Source organism: Acanthisitta chloris, unplaced genomic scaffold (assembly GCF_000695815.1).
Source record: "Acanthisitta chloris isolate BGI_N310 unplaced genomic scaffold, ASM69581v1 scaffold13742, whole genome shotgun sequence".
NCBI lineage: Eukaryota > Metazoa > Chordata > Aves > Passeriformes > Acanthisittidae > Acanthisitta > Acanthisitta chloris.
This window is the reverse complement of record NW_008661416.1, coordinates 66,496-88,166: the sequence shown is the minus strand read 5'-3', so window position 1 is coordinate 88,166 and position 21,671 is coordinate 66,496. Positions and strand designations below refer to the sequence as shown.

General features: G+C 39.4%; 1 protein-coding gene across 1 annotated transcript in view; it reads right to left on the bottom strand.

The window, feature by feature from the left end:
* Positions 1-718: 718 nt before the first annotated feature.
* KLHL4 (kelch-like family member 4) overlaps positions 719-21,671 on the bottom strand; it is a 41,933-nt gene continuing 20,980 nt past the window's right edge. Inside the window, 10 exon segments of the mRNA XM_009070229.1 lie at positions 719-778; positions 1,811-1,982; positions 3,280-3,492; positions 6,270-6,432; positions 8,309-8,533; positions 11,763-11,949; positions 13,090-13,302; positions 16,190-16,386; positions 17,236-17,372; positions 17,810-17,980. Coding sequence (XP_009068477.1) covers positions 719-778; positions 1,811-1,982; positions 3,280-3,492; positions 6,270-6,432; positions 8,309-8,533; positions 11,763-11,949; positions 13,090-13,302; positions 16,190-16,386; positions 17,236-17,372; positions 17,810-17,980 — 1,738 coding nt within the window.

Here is a 21,671-nt window from a genome sequence, read left to right as displayed (position 1 = left end):
TAGCATTGTGTTTTGACAGAAGAGATTTCTTTCTGTTGGCACATACTTCATAGCATAAAGGTACCTTAGCCCTACTGGATCTTTACTTGCATTTTTCAGTTCAATATACTGCTAAAAATGGCAATTCTGTCACAGTAGTGTAGCAGTGCTGGGTGTTAACTAACAACCAAATCTCTGCTCTCTGATTTGATTTTAAAGTCATTCTAGTAGTTTCATTTCTGACTGCAGAAATAAAGTCGCTTCTGCAGAGAATATTCTGTTGCCAGTGATATTTACAAGCAAATATTTCCTTCTGTGCAGTTCTCTGTTGAAGGGATTTCTTAGTCATTTTCATTTACTTACTTAAAATATAAAAGTTCTTTTCATGAACATTAACATTCTGCCAACAGAGAAAGGAAAAGAGAAATCTTATACACCTGTTTCTCACTTTACTACTGCATTTTATAAATAACAGATACACTTTTGTAACAAACCTGAACCAGTTAAATATATTACTGTATTTTATGTATTAGGCAGAGTAAAACAATTCACTTATGCAAAATTGTCTGATCTTTGTAATGCAGGAAGACAGTTTTGTGCTGTAATAGTGTGATGGCTCAGAGATGAGTATTCTCTATGATGGAGAGCTACTGACATATGTGTAGTCTGTACTGCTTTTTGGAAATGTTCCTTGTCTTCTGAAACTCCACTCTGTTGAGTTTCCTGATATTTATAGTCCTCAGGGTAACTTCACAACAACAACACATGCTCCAGCCCTCCCAATGTTGACAGGAACTTCCTATAAATGAAAAGGGGGAAAAAAAAGGAGAATAAAATGGAGAAAACATTTTTAGTGGTCTCAGAATCACACAATAGTCAGAGCTGGAAGGGACCCACAAGGATCACCGAGCCCAATTCTTAGCCTTGCACAGGACAACCCTGAGAACCATACCATGTGCCTGAGAGCGTTGGCCAAAGACAATGCTTCTAGTCCTATCTTGTGGATAAGACAGAAGTTACTTTCTGATGAATAGAAAAGAAATTTGTTTATTCAAACTGATGTAATGCTAAAAAAAAAATAGATTTAACTAGGGGTCTAGAAAGGCAGTTTGGGCTTTTTTGCAAAATTCAGCAGCCACTGAGAGTTACCAGAGTATAGGCTGGTGGTGTTGCTTTTAACTTGTGTAAAAGACCTTCATATCATCTGCTCCGAATCATGGAAATACAGAATAAATCAGGTTTGGAAAGACCTCTGAGATCATCAAGTCCAACCTGTGACCTAGCACCACTACATCAGCTAGGTCATGGCACTAAGTGTCATGTTCAGTCTCCTTAAACACCTCCAGGGATGGTGACTCCACCACCTCCCTGGGCAGTGCATTCCAGTGTCTAATCTCCTTTTCTGTGAAGAAATTCTTCCTATTGTCTAACCTAAACATTCCTTGGTACAGGGAAACCTCGGAGTGTGTGGTCACAAAAGAATCTTGACAGATTTAGGTATTTCCTGTTGGTCTCAATGGTTGTGAATATGAAAGTTTGGAAATGCCTCCAGAAAAGATCATTGCTGATAAACAGTGAATTTATGCACTTAAAGCCCCAAATCATCTGTGCATCCTGGTTCACTTGCCCATACACTGCCTTCACCCCTTAGTCTGAGAAACTTTAGTTACTTCACAGGAGAGGGAACTGATATTTTCTTCCAGTCCAGCTACAGTGTTCCTATATCCTGAGATGGCATTTGTCTCAAACCAGTGCTGATTTTGCAACATAGTTTTGTCCATTATTTGGACAGAATTATTCCTATGATTTCTCTGGTGATTCTTCCCATTACCTCTGTCCACTCGTTATTCTGAGCATCGTAGGACTCCACAGTATCCAGATACGTGTGGCCATCGTAGCCTCCCACAGCATATAGCCTGTCCCCCAGAGGGCAAATCCCAACAGCATCTCGAGGCACACTCAGAGGGGCCACTGTGGTCCAAGCATCTGTTTTTGGATCGTACCTAGGGTGTTTGATGATGACATTTAGAAAACTGCATTATAAAAGCATATTTTGAATTGAAATTACTAATATTTGCTTATATTTTCCTGTATTGCTGTTTGGTTTGCACCAGGAACTAGTAGGATTTTGAGGAATGTGATTCAGTATTTAATTCGGCCACTAGAGGGGTCTTCAAGCACATGGAAAATGTCCATGTTTCCCCTTTCTGGTTGCAGTCTCTCCATTTCTATCAGATTAAACAAGCAATGTGTTTTAAACGTAAATGGGGCCTGAGGGAACAGTTCCATCGCCATCGGTTGACTCAGCAAAGTTAACTTAAATATATCCTTCTTTCTTCCTCCACAAAGATTTTGGTTTTCTCTGTCAGAACTGATGTTTTCAGAAAATTTCACTCTGATGGAAGTCAAATATCTCATGCAGTGGATCTCAGTCTGTCACACAAAATGCATGGCAGTATCTTACATCGATGCTGATTTTAGTGCTGATCTGCTCAGTGAACTTCCAATCTAAATTGAAGTGAATTCCAGGGTAGTTCCTGCTTTACACCATCTAACTGAGAACTAAAGTTAGCCATTGTTAGGCATTACAGGGGGTGGAATACTTGCTCAGTTTTCCTTTCTTGTCCCCAGATGACACAGGAGTGTCAGGGGATACCCACAGCTCATTGGAGAGCCAAAGGAGTTACCCCCACTCATCCTGTTCCCTCCTCATCCAGGGCTCAAGTGTTCTCCTGTCTTCCTACATTGTGCCACCAAGGTGGCAAAGCAACACTTAACACAAAATGTTTCTCAAAAAGAAATGCCCATAATTTGCATTTTCATAAGAACCTTTCTCATCAGTCTCCTCCATCAGGTAATGCCTGTGTAAGCACTACTTGCTTGTGTCTGTCATATTTATTATATTTCTAAATTTATAGTCAATATCACCCAAATTATTGGAGGAAGAAATAACTAAGAATGATGTAATTCCTACAATATATGGCACAAGTAGTCTAAACCTGGGGTGTGGCACTGGAGAAATAGAAAGGTCACTTGTTGAATTTGTCTTACTGCTTAAGTTGCCTTTACCTTGCTTTTGGTTAGCTCAAGAAGGAGAAGTTAGGAGGAGTTTGCTTTGGGGTTTGTTTTGTTATCACAGGAGTATTGGATATGAGTTATTCTACTCAAAATGTTCTTTTTTTAAAAGCAGAATATGTTTTGCAAACATAACATTCCAACTTGGAAAATATTTCCTTTGCTGCTATAAATTAGTCTATATTTCCTTCCTGGAATGTAAAACGTAAGGAAAACCTCCCTTACCTCTCTACACAGTCGGAAAGTCGGGAGCAGTGGTTGGAAGCAGGTGCATCATGACCTCCCACAGCATATAAAAACCCATTGTATGTTGCAACACCAACTCCACCTCTTCTCTTGGACATGGAGGCACATAGACTCCACTTGTTTGTGTGCGGATCAAAACATTCCATTGATTTTAAGCAGGAGCTCCCATCTCTCCCACCAACAGCATACAGCCTGGAATAGTCACCCACAACAAGACAAACACTTTCAGTCTTCAGTCTCTCATTTTAACAGGAATTTTATTTGGCTAACTTCTTTGAGACCACCTGAAAATTGTCATTATGCCCATTATTCGCTGTCCAACAGCTTTGTCCTGGAACTTTCTTTGCACAAAGGTTTTTCCATTCTATATGAAGTTAAGTTATATCCTTCATTTGTAGTGTAAATGTTTAAGCAGTCACATATGAAAATTAAGCTTAAAAATGCATGTCAGGTTCCTTAAATGTGAACTAGAGAAGGAACTGAATTGAAAGATACTACATATGTTTGAAATCTATGTGTAGTATTCCCTGGGAAAGGCTTATGGAGTATTTGACTTTAAGTATTGCATTAAGCATTTTTCCTCTGCTGTTAATATATAAAAGAACTTTAATAGCATGAATAGATATCAAAACATATATCAAAATATATTAACTATGTCTTTCTCAAAGTTTATATTGAAACAACTCTGCTGGACAGAAGGTGTCATACAGGTCTGTCATCCTGTCGGTTCAGCCCAAAGGCACAAACAGCTGGAGATGTAAACAGCTGATGTTGGGGCAACATGTAAGAATAAACTGTGGAAATCCACATTAGGAAACATGGGAGGGCTGTGGGTTTTTGTCAATGAATTTTGCAAAGCCTGAATTTCTTTTGTGTTTCAAGCTCACTTGGGTCCTGCTGGAATATGCTAGGATGTAATGGCAGATGTGTTCAGATGTTGAATGTGCTGGTTGTTCCACTCCCTTTCAAACCCTGGTTATTATTTTCTGCCATGAAATTGAATTTACTTAGGGCAACTAATCAGAGACCTAGGGAATATGTGGACTTGCCCAGAGTAAGTCACCTAAACCAGATCACTTGACTTTTCCCTCAGAAATGTCTCTTTTATTCCACTGACGGGAAAACATTTTAGACCACTCTGATGCATAATTTAACTCGAAGATTCTTGACCACTGTTAGAACAATACAAAATTCCCATCTCTCTCTCCTAATGTTTGTTCAGTTGATAAAATTGGGTTTGGTTGTGCAGTTTGTTGCCTGATCCATACGAAACTTGAGGCTGTGATTTGTTTTCTTTTCACAATGTGCCATTAGATACAGACTGCCTGTTTACACAGCTTTCACAGGGAGAGGAAATCACTGGATATACAAACACATTGGTTGAGGTTTTTTGTTTTCCATAACATGTCTACGAACCTGGCAGTGCTTCCCATTTTCTAAGGAAAAGAACAAATATAGCATTATTGACTGATGTTTGCAGTGGATCATTTATTGGCCCAAAATTGTGGCTCTATAGAAACGTAAAGTCTTTTCTGGTGGGGTTGAATAGAAAAAAATATGGTGTGGCTTAGGGAAACAGGAAAAGGACAAGCATTCTGCTTGCTTAGACGACAGCGGCAGCACTGAGTGATGGACATTTGATCTCCTGGTATGCCAGAAATTACATCACTAGACTAACAGACGTGATGTAAGCCTGGAGACAACTTGTATCAGCAATGATTGAGAACAGAGTCAGGATCGGGCTGGATTTCCTCTCTGACAAAGTGGTTTCCTGCATGTTGCTGTGGAAGGTACCAACAGAGTTTCTGGTGGAGTTTCTGCTGAGAACATTTCCTCTGAGGTACAACAGGGACTTGGGGAGGTACATCTGCCTCCCTATGGACATGAGTTTCAATCATGCCATGTTTGAATGCAAACCCTGACTTGTACGTGCAGAAGTTTTGCATTTGCAAATATCTCTTCGCTGTCATCTTTGTTTCTGCTCTTCATCCTTCTCTTTCTCTGGAAATTACAAAGTGATCAGAGAAGACAGTGATAAAGATTCAAGGTAAATGCAATTGTCAGCCTGTAACTGTGGTCCCTTCAAACTGTCATTGCTAAGAGCTTCCCACAGATTTAAATAAGGAAGGTTGGCTCAAGCCATATTATTCAACAAAACCTGGGGCATTTTCCAAGGCTTTGGTATTTTCAGCAGCAGACTGTGCTGCTGCTGAAGGAAAACAGGATTTTGTTAGGCATTGACCTGGGAGCTGTTCTTCCTCATGCTGAAATACAACTACATTCAAATAGGGACATACCACAAAGTGTGACACTGCTCACTCCAGGTTACACAGAAGTTTCATACATGTATCTGTTCCCATGTACAAGTGCTTGAGTAGCTTTGGAATCTTAGGAGAATGTTGAAATGCATTAGCACAATTTTAGTGTATTTAAGCAATAGATGGAGGGCAGAACAAATCTGCATTGGGTAAGACTTAGAGAAAGTCCTTTAGTCCATACCTAATTGATGAACTTGTCTTCTTTCTATCGAACACACCATATTCCTTTAACATTTTAAAAATTATCCTTGACTGTGAATTTGTATGACAGAACAATAACTTTGTTTCCCTGCACATTCTTTCAACACTGATTTCAAAGTGTCAACATAAACTTGGAATATTTTTGAAAGTAGCTGATTCTATATCCCCATAAGTTATATCCTAGGTAAAATTCTGCTATGCATGTAATAACATTTTCACATCGCTGTAACTTAAAAGGGATAAAATGTTTTAAACATGACTGCAAGTTTGAAATCAATTTACCACGCAGCAAAGGAAAATCTTCCCTTTCTAATTTCTGTGCATTATCATTTTCTTTTTGTTTTCCTGAGGTCATTAATTACTATAAGATTGAAAACAACCTTTAAGAAACTGCATTTCTGAGGAAGGAAGCAAATGAGAGACCAAAGAGAGGTTTTCCTGTTGACATACTTGCTATTTAATGCTGCAACCCCAACGGTGCTCCTGGGGGTTGACATGCTGGCGACGTAATTCCACTGCCGCGCCTGGGGGTCCCATCGCTCCACAGTGTTCAGGTAACTCCAGCCATCGTGGCCACCAACTGCATACATTGGCCCTTCAAGCATTGCTACTCCTTGAAAGATAGAATTAGGGACAAATTACACTGTCTCATCGTTTCGCTGACCAATAGTGTATTCACTTTGTACTTTAATTCCCTGTCTGCAGATAAGCAATTTCAGCTGGTATGAAACTATCAAAAAAGCTTCCCTGTCATTTGGCGGAATAAACAAAGATAAACAGAATATTTCACATCCAGTGTTCTTCTAAATAGCCATTATCTTTTGCCAAAAGATTAGAGGAAAGCTGCTTTAGTGCTGATGTTCTCTTCTTGGGCTTTTATCTCTTTCACTTCGGTTGACCTTGTTCTGTAACAAATTTGAGCCCCTAAATGAGAAAGGATGTTATTCATTCAAAGAAAGGCAAAATTTGAGGCAGGCAATGAAAAATCTGCCCAAACCAATGACCTATCCTAATTCTGAGCTGGCTGAAGCTCTGTAGTCCTGCCAGGATGAAGCCTGAGTGGGTGGGGAGCTGGCTGTCCTCACCAGCTAAAGTACCATAACATTTTAATGCCTGTGAGGGAACACACTTTGGATAAGAGCTGGCTTGTATCTGCTGTCCTTCAGGCAAAGGAGATTGAACTTGGCTGTCTCTACAAAGCTCTGTGTGGACATATCCTGTGCCATTGTGCTTCTCCTGAAAGAAGGGCTTTGGTGCCTCCCCTTTGGGGAGCTCCTGCTGCTGTTTGCTGCCTTTGTTAGGTAAGGCAAAATGTTTGAATCTGCCTGCTTAAAAGTTTTCTAAATCTGTCTTTTCAGGCCTAAATATACATGGCCTGATTTTTTCAAAAGCTCCAACTCTCCACAGAATCACACTGAAGCTAATAGGAGCTGTAAGTGTAAGGCAGCTTTGCAAACCAGGTTGATGCACAGATAGAAGCCTAACTTTGGGCACTCAGATTTACCTCTGTGACCTACTTGTTGGGTAGAATTATGTCCCCGCACTTGGTAATTATAAGGACTTCTATGGAAATTATTGAATTCTTTTTATCTTCTTTCTCTTGCCTACCTACTAGTATTTGGGTTTATAAATGTTGTGGACTAGCTGGTAAGAATCTTACACTGCACCTTCTCCACCAAGCAGTGGAGAAGGTGATACAGGTCACAAGGGTTTACCAAATAGTTCTGGATCAGTCTCTCTCTATTATTCATAAAAAATATTCCATGTAATTTGACCTTACCAATGATTTCAAGCAATACCTGTTCCTGCAAACTTAAGAGAAGGCAGATTTTCCTAAGGGCTGTGATATATAAATCCTTCTGGAATCATCATATTCCCTCCATTAACAGTCTCCTCAAGTGTAAACTTAGCCTTAATTTTTATAGTTCCAGAAAGAAATTCTGTATTTCATATTCATATTATTCCTTCACTGTGAATAATATTAAGGATTATTGTGCAGAAAAGCCCCATAGATACTAAGCCATGGCAGAGCTCTGTAAAACTTCTTGTAATTACAACATTAAAACTGGTGAAGTTGTACTCATTTCCATACTGGAATGTTTTCTACAGTGTGGGTAGTGCCCTGATTTGAATTACAGAGGTGTTTGGTACCTATGGGCTTGACTTAAATCATAATTTTAAAAAAAAATCATTCAAATCAGATTTTGTTGTATTGTAAATGCACCTCTTGACCATTAAATCATATGAAGAGTTGAGTATTTTCACTATTGCAAAATTAACCCTGGAACACCAGTGCCAGTCAGATAAATACTGATTAATATCACTGTCATAAAATTCTGGCAATAGGCAACTCTGTCTTTGAAAAATATCTTCTATAAATATTGCTGCATGTTCTTAAATGCTTTCAAAGTTGTAGCAGCAGTGTCTGTGTCAATCAAAATTCATTCCTACATGTTTTATGGCATTTGCAAAGGAAGAGAACCTCTTACCTAGGCCATGTCTGTGGGTTGACATGGGAGGCATAATAGTCCAAGCTTTGGTGATGGGGTTGAAACATTCAACAATGTTAGAAGTTTTCAGCCCATCTCTTCCTCCCACAATATAGAGTTTGTTGTCAATCACTGCAACTCCAAATTGCAGTCGTCTGCCATTCATGGTACCTATTTGTATCCAGCTGTTAGTCCTGAGGTCATATTTCTCAATTGTAGTGGTACCTGTTAAAAAGAAAAGTATTATGAAATAGCCATGAGGTGAGCAGTGCCCAGCAATCAGTAGTTGGTGTCACAGAAAATGGGATTAAATTGTAAAATATTGAAATTCTGTGTGAGGTTTTTATAGAGGCTCCCTGAGGACTTATGAAAACATGAACCTAATGAGAAAGCTGATTAATTGCATGTATATATCATAAAACCATAGAATGTTAAGGGGTTGGGATGGAGCTTAGAGATGATCCAGCCCCACCCCCTGCCCTGGGCAGGGACACCTCCCACCAGAGCAGGTTGCTCAAGGCTCAGCCAACCTGGCTGTGAACACTGCCAGGGTTGGAATATCTACAACCTCCCTGGGCAACCTGTGCCGGTGTCTCACCACCCTCACAGGGAAAAATTTCTTCCTAAAAGGATATGATATATGATTGTCAAATCTGTGAGAATATCCTGGGGGCAAGAAGATGCAGAATTAAATGACAGCAATGTTTTTAGCACTGAAAATTTAAATCTACTACTCATTTAAATACCATTAGGGCAGTGGGTTTGAGGGTTGGTTTGGAGGTTTTTTAATATTCCTTATGAATATGGTGCCTCACAACAATCTGCTCTTTAACTGGTTTTGTGCCTAAGCCATTAGCGATGTCAATCCATTTGTCTGTCTCAGGGATTGGGCATGCATCCTCAGAAATAGTCTTGATATTTTCCCTCTTCTGCTGGAGTCAGGCAGCAGAGTGAGTTGTGTGTGAGTACACATGTGGTTCCCACAGGGAGCTCCCCTGAGGTTCCCCTTTGCAGCAGCTCTGCAGTAGCTGTTTGGTTGCTGTAATATATAAGCTGTATTTTCAATTTTTTCAGGTCACTGAACTTCTAATAATGTTTTTACTGAAACTCTCCACAAGGCACTAGCTCTGCCATTCAAAACTGACACTTCTCCACGCACTGGCTCCTGTCAGTCACTCAACAGCCATAATTGCTCCTCTGAGAGCTGATTTAGCCCAGCCAGGAGATGGCTGAGTAAGATCCAAAGCACGAGAGGCAATTGCCAGTTGCACATCCAGTGCACCCTGGAGCTCAAACTCATCTCAGCCAGATGAGGAAAACAGAGCTGAATTCCTGGCCCTTGTCTGGAATTTGGGGCTAGAGAAGTTGAATTTTGAAGAAAACACTAGGCAGTTAGTGGCTAAGGAATTATTTACAACAGCAAACCAACCATGCAATAAAGCTGAAAGGAAAGGTAGATTTTGGTTTAGAGATGTGCCAGAGGTCACCTGCAGTAGTGCAGAAATTTAGGGAAATAAGAGCCTGTCTCATGTGGTCCTTTCTCTCATCTACATGCTTTTCCACATGCATTGACTGGGAAAGAAACTACCAGCTCCATCTGCAATGAAATAAAGGAATTCTACTTTTTCCCCTTTCCTGTCATCCTTTTCCTTTTAGCAGCTGGATTTCTTTGTCTATTCTTTCCATCTTGGTAGTCTGTTTGCTCCTCTTTACTTTGATTCCTTCTCATTTATTCTATGCTAATGTACGAGTGCCCCAAAGTTCTTTACTTCAAAGGAAATCTCTCACACACTAACTAAAAAAACAGGAAAAATACATTAAGGTATCCAGTGTGTTGAGACATACCCTGTAGGCTGCAATTTTAACAGAGTCTGGAAGATTTGAAAGTTTCAAAAGTGAATGCAGTTCAGGCACATGCACATTTTTCAATATTCCAGCCCAAAAGTAGCTCTTTGATCTTCTTTTGATCGCTTGAATTTGAGGTTTGACTTCATGTACCACCCGAGATAAGCAGAAAGCCAAACCTGGTGTTGCCTGAGACGCCAAACCTGGTGTTTGCCTTTATCACAGAAAGTGTATTCTTGCCAGAGGTGGAAGTTACTCCCTGTGAGAGCTGTTCTTCCACTGTTCTTTCAGTACATCCTAGTCTCCTAGCTGCTGTTTCCTTTATCTTGGGCTCAAAGTCTGACTCAGAGCTGTAGAGGACAGCAGGGAGGAGCGGAAGTGTTGTTCTTCTTCCCCATCAAAAGGCAAAAGTTCAAACAATTGGCTTTATTCCAAGGTAAGAAGTAAAAGAGGCACCAACAGGAAGTGTAGATGTTAACTGAAGTAGCCTTTTTTTTGCATAACCTTTACTAAGAAAAACCTATTAGGAAACATTCTCCTTATTTCAGTAGAGGTTAGTTTCAAGATCCCTTAAATTCATGGTTGTTTTATTCATAAATGCTCAGTATCACTAATGAATCTGCGCTAATTGCTGCAGTTAGACTTCATTTTGCTAAATTGTCTTAGGGATGAGTGTTTTTCTGTTGTGCTGGTGATGAACGTGTATTTCACACTTTATTTGATTGCACAGAGATAGGGAGGTAGCTCTGCAAGATCCTCATGTGGGGAAAACCAGTCGTCAGCAGCTCTTTGCAAACCATGAAATGGATTAGCTTCTTCGTGATTCTATTAAAAGTGAACTCACACAGCTAAAAGTAATACTGTTCAGCAAGTTGCTAGACTTTAAACTAATTATAGTTCTGTGGCTCCAAGCTGTGGGTTTGAAGTTAAGGTTCCTGTAGAAAATGATTTAATATTCTGCCTTCTAAATAGAGTAGTGCAATGTGCAAAGCTGTAACCTGATTGCAGTTGTGAAAATCAAATAATAAAGACTGGAATACATTTATAATATTTAACATTCAACCACAAACCTGAAAAAGAACCAACCTGTGTATGAAGTCCTGAAAAAATAAAAAGCTGCACATATTGTTGGACTCATGAAAAATACAAACCTCTCTATCTGAAATTTTATAATAAGGTTTGATAAGCTTTAGCTAAGAGTTCTCTGTAGTTCAGGAATGCTTTTTGGGTTTATTTTTTTTCACTTTTAAAAGTTTTTCCAGCCTTCTAACTTTGTAGAAAATAGACCCCAGGGTTCAACATTAAACAGATCTTGAAATATTTTGAATACTAAGTTCTTCTTCTGATTTGTAAAGTCAACTATATGCACAAATTCATACAAAACAGTATTTTTAAATCACCATCTGAATCAGACTTCTTTATTCTTCATTTCCAGATATGTATATCTTTTAGAATGATTCTTGCAAGAAGAAAGAACTTCTAAGACACAGAATTGTTTTGTGATTTGTTTTTCCTCTTTTTCATCCCTAAATTGCTGCTTTCCTAAGAGAAATATTTAAATAATTGTCACATATTCATGACAATTAATATATTTTACTTCCAGTCTTACCTTTTGTGGCATCCATACCTCCTACAGCATACAGTGCACCCACAGTAGATTTTCTGGGCTTGGTTCGAGGGCTCTGCATCATGGATCGTCTCTCTGGCAGCAGATGATACTTCATAGCCTCCATGAGCAGCTTCTGACACTCTAGGTCGTCTGCAAACATTGGGCTGTTTTCTAGATCTGCTAGTAACTGAGAAATGAAAAGTGAGGATCTTGATATGCATCTAAATCTATCTAATTTCATGTGCTTTAGTATTTGTAGCTGCAAACACTCAAGTTCTCTCGGGCTTTGCTGGAAACTCTACTTTAGTGCCAGCAAAAAAATATGAAGGTGGGGGGAAAAAGTCTTTGAGTATGATGTCTTGGCTTATTTTTTCCCAAACTCTTTCTTTTAACCTTTAAGGAAGGTTAAAATTACAAATGTAGTTCTGTACCCTCTGAATGCAAAACTCCTCTTGATGTGAGTTTAAGCAAATCTAACACAGAGTGCTAGACATTTAAAATGAAGTGTGTACAGGTCTTTTATAGTTTATCCAAAGTAGAATATTTGCAGCTGAAGATTCATTAAGTACCTATATTTTCCTGCCTGACAGCCTTGATGTTCCTACATGCATTTCTCATGAGATGCAAAGATTCTTCTGTGACACAGATCCAACAGTGTCACCTTTCTCTGGAACTTAATCAATGTAGTGTCTCTTTCAGTCCTAAGGGACAAGTAATGTCAGTGCTCAGAAGAGTCAGCAATAATTTAAACCCTTTTGTGTTTGTCTGCACTTCATGGTGATAAAGAAATAAGCGTTGTGATACAATATACATTGTGACAGATAAACCTTATCTGCCCTGCAGTTTGGTAAAACTAAATAAATATCTAAGATACTGTGTTATTAGAGGACAACTATTACCATTCTCACCCAACACTGTGCTTCTGGAATACACTGGCATTGTTTTAGAGCCTAGAAATTACACTGGCTCTGTGGAATTTCTTTTTATCTGTGTTTACAGATAACAGATAAATCTAGTTAAAAAAGGGGGGGGGGCAAACACACCAGAAATCTCCAGCCAAAACCAGAACCTTTCTACAGAATTCTCTCTGTCCTTATTGAATCATAGAATCATCAAGGTTGAAGGAGACCTCTAAGATCATCAAGTCCGACCATTAACCTGTCACTGCTGTAAACCCTAAACCAGATCCTCCAGCGCCACATCCAGACACCTCTGAAACACCTCCAGGGATGGTGACTCCACCACCTCCCTGGGCAATATTCCAGTGCCTGAGGTGCTCAAGATAAACATTTCAGCTGGCAGTTAAGTTCCCTGTTCGTATTCCTACCTGGGGTGGGAGCAGGGGCAGTCGAATGTAGGACAGGAGCATTCCCAGGTCCCGTTGTCGGTTCTGCAGGTCATGTCTCACCCACATCATTAGTGCCTGGAATATTGCTTCTTCGTCTGGCACATTGATGTCATCACTAGACAAGAGCTTTGCAATTTCATTAGCTGGGAGCAAAAGAAATTCCTGGTTTTTTATTACTTCTATGAAGTGTTCCTAAAAATAAAAGAAGATTTCAGTGCACTGATGATTTTTGCACATAGAAATAGATTTTCCTTAGCTAATGTAGGCTTTGCATATATTTCATTCCTGTTCTGTCCCACAGTATAGGAAAATGCAATACGTATTCTAAAGATCACTGAATGTTCTTTTATCATTTAAGGGAGATTTTGGTTGCTTTTTCCTGCCTTATTTTTGCAGAACTGAAGAATAGTGTTCATCTTCACACTACCATGCTGCAGTTGTGTTTGTCAAGCTTCTTGTCAGTATGTCCTGGCTTAGGGATTTGCCACTGGCAGTTTTATTCATCAGTGTGATCTTAACACTGCAGCTGAATAGAAATACTCAGTGAAGATACAATGTGCATTTTAAGATTGCCAAGTGGGCATTCACGTAGCCTGTGTGTCCCTTCTGTTACAGATCCAAAGGGTCTGAGCCAATTCCATTGAAACCTTCCAATCCTTTTGCAAGGAGCTGTGCCAGCCGTTGGCTGGATGACTCTGCTCTTAGTGGCAGAAAATACAGCAAAGGAAATTGATCTCACTTTTCTAACAGTACTTTTTTGGGCAATAGATATTTGGGCAAGTTCCAACAAAGGAGTCTCAGTCTTAAAGATCTTGTTATGATAAAACCCACCAGCTCCAGAAATGACCACATGCATTAAATCCCGAAAGTTTTACAAAAAAAATATTTAACATAAAAATAACATATTGTACACTTGGGTTACAAGAGGCTTAGAAGTGATATTAACATCTGTAAAGTATGCTTATTTATCTAGTTCCAAAGGGAAAAAGACATTTTGTGAGGAGATACAGGGGTTTTAAGTTACTTGCAAAGGAATTCATATAGGTACTCATGTCTGCATTTGAAATACAGTTTCCATTTCTGTACCTGGAATTAATATATCTTCCTTAGGAACCAAATTGAGATGTGACAAGTAAAGAAATTTTAGTAACTGATATTTCCATTGTTTGTTTTCAGTAGTTTCTTTGCTTTCTATAACTCTTTTTGAGTGTACCAAGGATGTAAATGCAGCAGTATCAGTGGTTAAAGGAGATGTCAACTTTGCTCTGTTATGCACATCCTGCTTTAATATTTTGTGACATTCAGAGAATAGGGACAGGAAGGCCAGTCCAGGCCAGTCCACCTTTAGCTACAAATATAGCACCAGATGTTTATCAGAAGGAGCTCTATCTGCACGAAAAGATACCAGGCAGGAAACTGTTAATACTTTGCATCAATGACCAAAGGGATTGAAGGGGAAGGTCTGCATTGTGTCTGGTTGTATTGAATGGATCTGGTGTTTATCACCATCTTCTGAAAATGTAGCAGTCTCTATATTTACTGTACATCTTTCTAGCCTTTCCCCTAAGGTACATATTTTCAAGTGGTTGAGGCTGGCATGAAACAAACCAGAATGGTTTATTTATCCTCTTCCACAACACTTGTGTGTTTATGCATCGTTATGATCTCTTATTCCCCTAAGTTTTTTGTACTATCACTTCAAGGGTTTGAAAGAAGATTTTCTCGAAGTTTATTTCAGAGGTGCAGATTTCCTTTTCAGTCTCTAAGCTGTCAGTAGCTGCATACTTGGTGGGTGGGTTTATGACACACAAGGTGCTGTTTCAAGGCAGTGTTCTCAGTCTGTGCTGCACACAAGGGACAGGAGGTGGTTCTAGAGGTGGTAGGAGCTGTTTTCAAGAAAAATAATATAAAGCTTATGCACAGTGCTTCTGAGTGTCATAGATTCATCATCCTTCATATCTGACAGTTCTGAAAGGCTCAACTGTCATTTCTGTGACACACAGTTGCAAAAAATAGTAGAGCTTTAACTCCTGGGAAAGACCAGAGGATTCAAATAGGTAGGAAAAAAAATACAGCCAAAAAAAATCTCTTATTGTCATAAAATTGCAAATCTAACTGTATAATTTCATGTCAGTTCTGCAGAAATCTGAACCATGAATTTTAAGTGCTTAAAGCTGACACCCATGTACTAGGGATCCTTGGAGAAAAACAGCAACAGTAGAGGGGAAAAGTTCCTGATTTTGGCTGAGTACCAAAAGGTGTAGAGCAGCAAGGACAACACTGTTATATAGAGGCTGAGTGAACCTCTATCTTAACTGCCCTTTTTCAAACATGAAAGTATAAAGAATGTAGATTGCTGCTGAACAAATCATTCATTACTCTGACAGGAAGGAGCACAACCAGTGCCCTCAATCCCCACATGCCACTCTCACTTATTTCAGCATGTGGACATGTGCAGTCTCTTGCTGGAGTGCTCTCAGCATTATGAAGCCTCTAAACTGGTTTTGACACACTACACTAATATTTCAAGCATGAGGCTGCCGTGTGTCTCCTAACAAGTGGTTCTTTTTATATCTATTTAGCTGTAGCTGTTGCTATTCTTTTTGTGTTTAAAGCTGTGATAGCACATCTTGTTGCCCTGAATATTTATCCCTCGATTTGGTTTCACAACAGCTATCTTGCTTCTCTGTTTCCCACGCTCTGAATATTCATTTCTTGCTTTGAGCCAGGGGAGGATTATGTTCCAGCCAGGGATGTGCTACTTTTTAGCATTCCAAATCTTTCCAATACATTCTTTATTTTGACTCTTTTTTTCTGTGTGTGTCACCTTAAAATCAGCTTTAGAATTTGCTTTGTGTGGAACCAAAACCCCAAGAATGGGCCACTGCTGTTTGCCTCTAGACATTAGCCATGTTAATGCCTTGTTACATCTTCTGGCAGAAATAGGAACCACTCAAACTGCACGTTGAAGTTCAGTAATTACGTCTTCTTACAAGGCAAAACCTCGAAATGGGAAACTATAGAACCGAATATTTCTTTATCTAATTATAGTGCAAATCTATCAGCTTCTTCACCTTACCATAGTGTAAGTGTGTGCCACCTTCAGGAGCTCCATGCAGCCCTGAGCATCCCCAAAGGAGCGGATCCCCAGGCAGTTGGAAGGATGGAGCTGCTTCATGAGGAAGTTGCAGCACACCTCAATAACCTGGGATAGCTGGAGAAGGCAGGCTGCAGCCAACAAACTCTCTATAGTGTCTTCCTTTAACTCTAGGATACCTGTGGGAATTCCATATAGGAAAAAGTATAAGGTTTTAAGTTATTTCCCTTGCATTTTCATTATTTGGATGTTTTTCACTCCCCAGTTTTTCTTTGAAGTTTCCTGTGGTTCACAAATTCATTTTTCTTTCTAGCTGAAGGAATCTTTAAACAAGAGGTGGCTCAGGGGTGACCTATCCAACTCCCTGCCAGGGCTGGAGAGAGGTGAGGGATGTGTGTCCTGCCAGGGCTGCAGGGAGAGGATAGAGGGAATGGCCTTGAGCTGAGCCAGGGCAGAGTCAGATTGGATGTGAGGAGAAATGTTTTCCCTGTTGTGGTGTTGAGGCCCTGGGATATTGCCCAGGGAGGTGGTGGAGTCACCATCCCTGGAGGTGTTTCAGAGGTGTCTGGATGTGGCACTGGAGGATCTGGTTTAGGGTTTACAGCAGTGACAGGTTAATGGTTGGACTTGATGATCTTCGAGGTCTTTTCCAACTCGTATGATATGTTTTAACAAACTTAGAGAATTTGGTGGATTTTGAATACAGTAATTGTAACATTTTCATTGGAAGTTTAACAGTGTTACATCTGATTTAGCTGGGGATAGAAGAAAGGTAAAACAAAAAGAAAGGTGTGATTAGAGAAAAGTCTTTCCCAAAACTGGACTCTGAGTAACCTGGTCGAGTGGAAGGTGTCATGGCCTATGGCAGGGGGTTGGAGCTAAATGGTCTTTAAGGTCCCTCTCAACACAAATCACCCTGTGATTCTATGAACATTCATATCTGAATTCATAAAAACATACATGAGTTTATATAGCAAGACCTTCATTGCCAAAAGCTAGGGAATACAAGCAGTAAGGGAGACAGTTACCTGTGTAGGCGTAACGCACCAAAGCTTTCAGCGCCTCAGGGTCTACTCCTTCCATCTTGATCTCCTCTTGCTTTGCTTCACGAACATCATTAGTAAACATTGCAGCAAAGTAATCAGACACTGCACTGAGAACCAGCCTGGAAATAAGAGCATTTTAGAACAGCAAATGACTTCCTAATCTCCCTAGCAAGCATAAAATTCAGTATTATTACATTATAAAGAGTGTGTGCAATAGAAATATTGTATTTAGTGTAGGACTCAAATCTTATAGCAGTGAGCAATAAAGTTAAAAGAGTAATTAGTAATCTAATTTTCTCCCAGTGTGCTGCTTTGGGCATATTTTCTTTACTGATCTCGCTGTAGTTTTGCAGCATCAAGAAGGGAAAATGTACAATGTCAGTGGTTCTCAGTTGAATTTCATTCTCTTTAGAATAATAGAAATGAAACGTTGATCGCATAATTTTATCCCACGCTAGCTGAGGTTCATTCATAACTAACTAGGATCGGTATAATTTGAGGCAGGATTTGGAAATTTCAGGCTCTGAGGCCATGTAAACAATCCTGGGAAACATACCTGTGAGCTGGAATCTTTTGGTCCCCAGCTATGAGCAGCACATCACAGAGCTGCTTCTGCTGCAGGTAGTTTTCCATCTTGCGGAAGGTCTGCTCGGCGTGGTTTGTGGACTGGAAATACTCATCAGAGCCATTGGTGTTCATTCCAAGGGAGCTGCTGGTTGTGGACAGCCTGCCAGGGACAGAGGCAGTGAGAAATGCTAATTATGTTGAGTTTTTTGTTCAAAAGGCAGTACTGAATTGTCTTAAATTATAAAACTCTTATGATTCTGGTCTTGCCATGCCTTCTTCCAATTTTTTCTCTTAGGTATCTGGAAGTTTTCATTGATAAGGCTGCACATAAACTGTAGTTTAATACAGTTGTCTGTAGTAGGTGTTGCTGCTGACCTATCTCCTTCCTATCAGTTTTGTGTCAGTGATGCACTGTTTGCACAGCACTGACACAATGAATTCAGCCTCCTGCTCATCCACAAACAGAACACATAAAGAACAAACCTATTTTCCTGTGATACTAACAGCTAAAATATCTTCTGGTATGAAATATTGGCTATTACATACCCTGAGGTCTTACTCCTCTTTCTCTGTACATTAAATTCCATGACTAAATAGGAATGAATCTGAAGACAATTTCATGAGGACCATATAATTCTAGACAAATTACCAAATTAAAAGCTGATGGAATCAGTATATTAATGGCCTTTAGGATCTGAATGCAAATAATGAAGGCAAACTAATTTCTCTGCCTTTCATGGAAATGTACATTATAAATATATTCCTCCCACTCCAGAATTCTGTTAGCTGTCCCACTTATAAATACTCATATTGTTTTTTGAAAACATCATTCCTCAGTGCCTTTTAGTAAGGATTATGTTACAGATTGAAACATCCTTTTCTTAGAAAAATAGGGTTTTTTCTATTCTTCTGTTTCTAGTAACCTTGCATTTGTTGATATAAATGCATATGATATAGCTTGAAAATGCTGCAATCTGCAACACTACTTTAGATAAAGATTGTTTGAAGAAGCATTTTCTCAGTTTAACATCACATTTTATTAAAATGTAAAGCACCTGTTATTTAAATTTCCAAGCCCAGCTAGGAAGTAATGGCAGCTGGTTGGCTCAGTTTACTGGTTGTCTTTCACACTGTTAATTCAAAACTCATAAGTGATTAGGAGAGATAAGATCTCTTCATGAAATTAATGTATTAAATTTAGCTGAATATTGGATTACATCCACAATTGAAAATACAGAACTGAGAATGGGTAAATCAGGTTGAATCAGTAATGTTACCAGAAAATAGAGAGAGGTTGGATCATACATTTTCAAGGATCATACCCCATTAAATAGCTGAGCAGAACTCAAGGGAAATCATTGAAAATCAAATGATAATGTAATATTGGATTGAGACACAGTAGTTTTCTGTCCCCTCTGCAAAACAAGAATATTTCAGTATCTCAGGGCTTTCCAGAGTCACGCCAACAGACTCACCATGGTTGTGTGGGGTTTTTTCCAGACATTTCTCTGGTTTCCATCAAAAAATCTATCAATATGAGGTTTTCTGGATTTCTGGACTGCATCTATAGATCTCCCATTTGGCCTATGGTGGTTTTGGGGCACTGGGAAGTCAAAAACCCTTCAGATCCCTAGTGCATCTGATGCCTTTCAGACACATGAGTTCAGGGTATTCCCTCAATCCTGGCCCTGCTGGACTCACTGGGTATGGAAGATCAGTTAGAGTCTGCAGAGACACTTGATTTCTGGTATAATTGAGGTGTCCCAACCCTGAGGTGTCACCTGAGAAACTTCAGCCGTAGAGCACCCTAAACCCTCAGGTGCTGTGTGTGCACAGTGTGAGAGTTTGGGCAATCTCAGGTTATACTTCTCATTGCAAACACATTAAGATACATCAAATCAGGGCTACAAACTCCCTATCTTTTTGGTTTTTTTTTTGAAGCTCTTTATTACAATTTCACACCCATTTCCTTTTAGTTTAGCTTACCTTTAAAGGAAAAGGGGCAAGCCAAGTTCACCTAGAACATGCTTCCTTTGTAGTTTGTGGCTTACAGAAATTAATTTGCCTCAGTGTCTTTAATGACTCTGCTTTCTTATTTGTTTTCCTTCAACCCTTCATTGAAAAGGAAGAAGCTGCAAAATTGGATTATATGCTCATTAGTTTTGCATAAGCTACTTGATGCCTCTGTAACAGTCATGTTTTCCTATTTACCTCTTAAACTTTAATGTTTTCCAAAAAGTTATTTTTTTAAAAATATTTTTTTCAGATTCATTATATCCACTCTAGGTATCGTATTGAAGTACATTGCACTTAGCCTTGATGTTTGCAGAAATCAGCTGAAATAACACTCAACCATCCCCTTTGCAAAGGGACAGAACCAGTTGTGTGAAACAAATAATTCCCCATAGTGTGTATATATTTGTGGGCAGAGAAACATTTTCAAGGGCCTGAAAATCTAATTATTTCATTTAGTCCTGGGTACTTTTTTTTCACATGTTTTGTAGAGACATTTAACTACAGCAAAAATAGCACTAATATAATTAATTATTTCCAAGGCAAAAGGTCTTTAGGGACTGAAAACTACTGGAAGCAAAAGCAAGAGCTCCATTAATATTAATATTCTAATTGCTGATTTATCTCCAGCAGCTGATTCAAAATGGCAGATATACTATGGAAGGGAAAAATTAAATTAAAAGGCAAATATTTATATTTTTTCCTTACTGTATGACTCTCAAACTCAAATATTGACCTTCAGAATGCAGTACTGGGTAACAGTGAACTATGGAAGTCAGAGATTAATGTATCTTAAAGGAAGAAGTCAAGGAAAAGATCCTTGAGTCTAGTGCCTTTGTGTTGGAATTCTCTTAGTGGTTGCTGTGGATGTAGCACAAGGATAGGCAAAGGAGCTGTGAGTGTGCAGATAGGAATAATCTGCCTGTCAGTCCTGTTCTGGGTGGGATGGGCTAAATGCTGAGAGCAACACAATAAGAGAACTCAAGGTTCATATGAGCCTACTCAGAAAGGAAGCAGCTAACAGACAGAGAAATGTGTCCAAGTTCGGACACACAAAATCTGAACCACAGAATCATTAAGGCTGGAAAAGACTTCTGAGATCATCAAGTCCAACCTAATATTGAGGAATAAGTTTCCAAGAGTTCATTAGCACTGTGATAACTAAGGAACTAGTTTTTCACTCAGTCAGGAGGGAAAATTATCAATGAATTTTTCTGAAGAATCAGAACCCCAAATTTCTTAATATCATCTTCATGTTTATTAGGACAATTAGTTGTGGTAACACCAATAGCATTACTCATAATGGCTTAAAACAGGGATTAGCCTAGATAAATCTGTATTTAAACTGTTCCAAAGTAGCTGAGCTCTGTGAATTTCATTTCAGTTAGAGAGCCAAGCGAAATAATTTCAGGGGTTTCCTGTAAGGATTTGTGAAGGTGTCATGGTTTAACCCCAGGCAGCAGTCAAAAAACACACAGCTGCCCAATGGGATGGGGAAGAGAATCAGAAGGGTAAAAGCTACAAAAACTCATGGGTTGAGATAAAGACAGTTTAATAGAGAAAGCAAAAGCTGCACACACAAACAAAGCAAAACAAGGAATTAATTCACTGCTTCCCACAGACAGGAGGTGTTCAGCACCCCCAGGAGAGCAGGAACCATCACGCGTAACGGTTCCTTGGGAAGACAAACACCATCACTCCTTCCTCCTTCTTCCTCCCACTTTTTATATACTGAGCATGATGTCATATGGCGTGGAATATCCCTTTGGTCAGTTTGGGTCACCTGTTCCAGCTGTGTCTCCTCCCAATCTCCCATGCATCCCCAACTTCCTTGCCAG